This window comes from Mizuhopecten yessoensis, unplaced genomic scaffold, assembly GCF_002113885.1.
Source record: "Mizuhopecten yessoensis strain PY_sf001 unplaced genomic scaffold, ASM211388v2 scaffold7055, whole genome shotgun sequence".
In the NCBI taxonomy this organism is placed as follows: domain Eukaryota; kingdom Metazoa; phylum Mollusca; class Bivalvia; order Pectinida; family Pectinidae; genus Mizuhopecten; species Mizuhopecten yessoensis.
In genome coordinates, this window is record NW_018406858.1 from 509,389 (window position 1) to 515,388 (window position 6,000).

At 37.5% G+C, this 6,000-nt stretch overlaps 1 protein-coding gene across 1 annotated transcript in view; it reads right to left on the reverse strand.

The window, feature by feature from the left end:
- Nucleotides 1–6,000, reverse strand: part of LOC110452996 (transient receptor potential cation channel subfamily A member 1-like) — a 46,325-nt gene that overhangs the window by 4,164 nt on the left and 36,161 nt on the right. Inside the window, exons 24-29 of the mRNA XM_021501785.1 lie at nt 5,800–5,860; nt 5,062–5,130; nt 2,872–3,045; nt 2,331–2,399; nt 2,034–2,147; nt 1,108–1,226 (exon numbers count right to left, since the gene is read on the reverse strand). Of these exons, the coding sequence (XP_021357460.1) occupies nt 1,108–1,226; nt 2,034–2,147; nt 2,331–2,399; nt 2,872–3,045; nt 5,062–5,130; nt 5,800–5,860 (606 nt within the window). The remainder of the gene's footprint in view (nt 1–1,107; nt 1,227–2,033; nt 2,148–2,330; nt 2,400–2,871; nt 3,046–5,061; nt 5,131–5,799; nt 5,861–6,000) is intronic.

Consider the following 6,000-nt stretch of genomic DNA (forward strand, 5'->3'; position numbering starts at 1 on the left):
TCATTCTATTGTACCCTGACAGCAGAGTGTGTCATTCTATTGTAAACTGAAAAGAGAGTGTGTCATTCTATTGTTACCTGACAACAGTGTCATTCTATTGTAACCAGACAACAGAGTGTGTCATTCTATTGTACCCTGACATCAGTGTCATTCTAGTGTTAACTGACAACAGAGTGTGCCATTCTATTGTAACCTGACAGCAGAGTGTGTAATTCTATTGTAACCTGACAACAGAGGGTGTCATTCTAGTGTAACCTGACAGCAGAGTGTGACATTCTATTGTAACCTGACAAGAGAGTGGGTCATTCTATTGTTACCTGACAACAGTGTCATTCTATTGTAACCTAACAACAGAGTGTGCCATTCTATTGTAACCTGACAGCAGAGAGTGTCATTCTATTGTAACCTGACACCAGTGTCATGCTATTGTAACCTGACAACAGAGTGTGTCATACTATTGTAACCTAACAACAGAGTGTGCCATTCTATTGTAACCTGACAGCAGAGGGTGTCATTCTATTGTAATCTGACAACAGAGTGTGTCATGCTATTGTAAACTGACAACAGAGTGTGTCATTCTATTGTAACCTGACAACAGAGTGTGTCATTCTAGTGTAACCTGACAGCAGAGTGTGTCATTCTATTGTAACCTGACAAGAGAGTGTGTCATTCTATTGTAATCTGACAACAGAGTGTGTCATTCTATTGTAATCTGACAACAGAGTGTGTCATTCTATTGTAACCTGACAACAGAGTGTGTCATTCTATTGTAACCTGACAGCAGAGTGTGTCATTCTATTGTAAACTGACAACAGAGTGTGTCATTCTACTGTAACCTAACAAGAGAGTGTGTCATTCTATTGTAACCTAACAACAGAGTGTGTCATTCTATTGTAATCTGACAGCAGAGTGTGTCATTCTATTGTAAACTAACAACAGAGTGTGTCATTCTACTGTAACCTAACAACAGAGTGTGTCATTCTATTGTAACCTAACAACAGAGTAAAAAAACAATCAGATACATATACATACAAACAAGTGTATGCATGGAAGGATACACATTATTAAAATGGCTAATTATTTGAAGAAAAAACCTGAAAAACTTACATGGCCTTTTGCTTCCTCATGTCATGTTTTATTTGGCTGAGCATTTCTGACATAGGATCATTGCTGTCCTCTTCTAAATATTTCTCATTGTTTTCCACTTTTAAAAGCTTCTTCTTGAACTAGAAAGATATATCAATTTCAATATTTGAACTCAACTTTAATGTATTTTACAACAATGTTGAAACAGGATTTATTTATCACCTTTATCAGTCACTATTAATGGCTGGGATAACAGCTTGTACGAGATCTTAAAATAGGAGGAAACTGAAAAACACAGATGAAATCTTCCTGGTCAAGCAAGTGACCCTAAGTTCTCACATCTGATCAGAGTATCAACCCCTTGCCATCTTGGTGAGTGCTCTATCCAACGTTGATTACCTACATGATTACCACAGTCTGATGAGTACGGTGAAAGATGAGTGCTCTATCCACTGTTGATTACCTACACGATTACTACAGTCTGATGAGTACGGTGAAAGACGAGTGCTCTATCCACCGTTGCTTACCTAAACGATTACTACAGTCTGATGAGGACGGTGAAAGATGAGTGGTCTATCCACTGTTGATTACCCACACGATTACTACAGTCTGATGAGGACGGTGAAAGATGAGTGGTCTATCCACTGTTGATTCCCTACACGATTACTACAGTCTGATGAGGACGGTGAAAGATGAGTGGTCTATCCACTGTTGATTCCCTACACGATTACTACAATCTGATGGGTACGATGAAAGATGAGTGCTCTATCCACCGTTGATTACCTACACGATTACTACAGTCTGATGAGTACGGTAAAAGATGAGTGCTCTAACTACTGTTGATTACCTACACGTACAATTACTACAGTCTGATGAGTACGGTGAAAGATGAGTGTTGATTACCTACACAGTAACTACAGTCTAGTGAGACCTGTATAAGTACTTACCTGATTCCAGCACGACTGACTCTCCATGTTTGGTTTCATCTCAAACCTCCTTTTGTATAGTTTTCTCTGAATGATTCTGGGGAATGTGGCTTCATATGAACAAAGCATTTGTATCTACCAACACAAAACAATGAGGTGACATTATATTAGCAAATATCTGTGTGTCCTCTTTTGATGGAAAACAAATATTAAATATAAATGTGAAAACAAGTTATTTGAATTGTTGTAAGTTAAGGATTAAGCCTGGCTCAGATATGTTGGTATATGAACTGGGTACATTAGGAAAGCTTTAATTACCTGCAGTGAGAGACGGGTCAGGTAGGCCTCCTTCTGTATCTTGTCTATATCACCTACAGCAATACCTACCTACAACAATAAAACAGAAAGTTTGGAAATAAAATCATTTAATGATATCTTTCAAACATTAAACATGAGTATTGTAAACAAAATATATGTGCTTAACAATATTGATAAATCTTATATCCAACCCCAAAAACAGGACTTTGCTTTACTGTGTCCAAGGTCCTCAATAATTCCTGAAACAGCTTGGTGAAATCCAATTCCTGAAACTGTTAGCTTGGTGAAATCTGCACCTTCTAGTGATATTTACTGCTAGAATCTTTTTTTGAATCATCATAATAGAATTAATAATAAGTCCTAAAAGGTGCAGCACTTTGCTGATGTTACAAACTATGTATGCTAATTCATCAAAGCCAACCTGTGTAGTGCTACTTGCTGAAGGGTTATAGTAACTTTATAAACAAATTGTTGCTGTCAGTTACAGGACATCTTACCTGCAGTTTGAGTAGACATTATGTACTTGTATGTTAAGACTTACCAGCAGGTTCATGAGACCTATCGGCATTATGACCATAAACATGGTCATCAGAAGCATGTTGTCTACTACAAACGGAGCATTGGTCTCACTCGCGTAGTTACTGACAAAGTTGAGTTCACCAAGGGTCATGGACAGGACGGTCATTGGATACCAACTATCTGGTGTGAGACCGGGCTGTAATATCATCATCAGTCATTAGATATATAAGAAAAATTCAGCATTAGTGATTGTTCATGTATTGAGCATTATATCTACAGATCTGTCAGGATCTTCAGCACACCCAAGCACCCAATCAATTTAATGAAATATAAAGTATATTCCAACTTTGTATTTACCACTGGTTTTTTTTACTTCTGGCTGACCCAAATTTCAAACCATGCTTGATGATTAAAAGGCCAAAAAAATATCACTCAAATATATCCACCTAAGTGTTCTCTAAAAGTCATGTTTGTAATATAATTAAGTGCACTTTTTAATATCTAATACTAATACAGCACTCACATTTAGCACATATATTAATTCAGAGGCATCGTCCCCAGGTTCTGACAAATTTCTGTATAGAAAATTTGGAAAAGCCAAAAACCTTTGAGACAGTTGGGCACAAGACCTACGTTTTTTATGTGACACCAACTCAGACATACAATGTAGTGATGTGTTGTGAGCTAAGGAACATGATTCTGTAGAAATGGGGCACTACACCTGATTTAAGTACAGGTATGTGACACTCTGTCATCTCAAGAGGTACGTATAAAATTCGGCAACTATAGGTAAATTGAGATATGCCTAGCCAAAGTGTGTAAGGTGAACAAAGGGCCATAACTGTGGATGAGGTAAAACACAAGACCTGAAATAAGTTTACACACCAAAGTGATGTAAGGTGAACAAAGGGTCATAACTGTGGATGAGGTAAAACACAAGACCTGAAATAAGTTTACACACCAAAGTGATGTAAGGTGAACTGAGGGCCATAACTGTGGATGAGGTAAAACAAAAGACCTGGTATTAGTATACACACCAAAGTGATGTAATGTGAACTGAGGGCCATAACTGTGGATGAGGTAAAACATAAGACCTGATATTAGTATACACACCAACGTGATGTAAGGTGAACAAAGGGCCATAACGGTGGATGAGGTAAAACACAAGACCTGATATTAGTATACACACCAAAGTGATGTAAGGTGAACTAAGGGCCAGAACTGTGGATGAGGTAAAACACAAGACCTGATATTAGTATACACACCAAAGTGGGAATTGAAGGTGACACAGTTCATTGAAAATGCCTGAGACAGAGATATTTATGGTTGAAAAATTGTGCCATTACTCTGTATAAAGTGGAGTTCAAGGCCTGATTTTAGCATGCATAGTGCTATAAGCTTACTACAGTAAATGAGAGCCGTCGATAAAGTGAAGCAGGAAACATAGGGCAATAAGTCTACACCTCGGACATTAACTGTAGACTTGGGACACTTACTGTAGACTTGGGACACTTCTCGTAGGCTATGGACACTTACTGTAGACTTGGGACACTTCTCATAGGCTATGGACACTTACTGTAGACTTGGGATACTTCTCGTAGGCTATGGACACTTACTTTAGATTATGGACACTTACTGTAGACTGTGGACACTTACTGTAGACTTGGGACACTTACTGTAGACTATGGACACTTACTGTAGACTATGGACACTTACTGCAGACTTGGGACATTTACTGTAGACTTGGGACACTTACTGTAGACTATGGACACTTACTGCAGACTTGGAATACTTACTGAAGACTTGGGACACTTACTTACTGTAGACTTGGGACACTTCTCGTAGACTTCGGACACTTACTGTAGACTATGGACACTTACTGTAGACTTGGGACACTTACTGTAGACTATGGACACTAACTGTAGANTGGGACAGTAACTGTAGACTATGGACACTACCTGCAGACTTGGGACACTTACTGCAGACTTGGGACACTTACTGTTGACTATGGACACTTACTGTAGACTATGGACACTTACTGCAGACTATGGACACTTACTGTAGACTTGGGACACTTACTGTAGACTTGGGACACTAACTGTAGACTTAAAACACTTCTCATAGACACTTACTGTAGACTTGGGACACTTACCGTAGACTTGGGACCCTTACTGTAGACTTGAAACACTTACTGAAGACTTGAGACACTTACTGTTTGAGCCATGGTGATACCAAAGGCACTGGCAAAGGATAGGAGGAATAACAGCAACACTGACATCACCTGTTACAGAAAAAGAATATGAGGAAAAACTGCAATGATACAGAAACATTGGTAAAAACATGGGTGAAAGCTATGCATACTTCGGTATCAAGAATTAACAAAGGGCCATAACTCTGTATATAACAGGCAAAATGTCTAATTTTAGTATCCTATATTTCACCTCTCCAAGCTACATTTGACAATTAGTGAACATAGTTGAAGAGCACTTTAGTTTTCCATTTTACAACACATAATAAGAACATTAAAGCATTAGTCGGTTTCAGGACATGAAAAATGGGACATATATTTACAAAAATAAATTCATATTTTTTCAATTACGCTTAACAATAAAAATCCAGAAACTCATTTTTGCCAAATTAACCAAGGAATTTCTGTTAATGCTGCCCTTGTGTACCATGTATGAATTTTAATGCAATAGTATTAATAAATCACTTCTTAAAAGAAAGCAATACTTTTAGACAAAAAATTGATGAAATAAACAAAAAGAGATTTGATAGTGCAATGAGGCAGTGATCCTAACAGAAACAGTAGGACATACTGATCTTTTTTTCATATTGTCTACATTTAGAAAATGAAATTATTTCAAAATTAATGATTTGAAGAAAATACCTGAAATTGAAACCTAAGTGCATAATTATATAATTCACCAGTAGCTTGCAGATTTCTTACCTTCATCAGTGACTGAACTACCTCAGAGAACATCACAAAGTAGATTCCTATGGAGTCGAGTCTGAAAATACATGTACGTCATTCAAATTAGGTCGCAAGAAACAGACAAGACCAGAACACAAAACATTTATCCTACTTCATCATAGCCAATGAAGCTCACATACCTTCTTACAAGTATTAGAAGATACATTCAGGTTTATT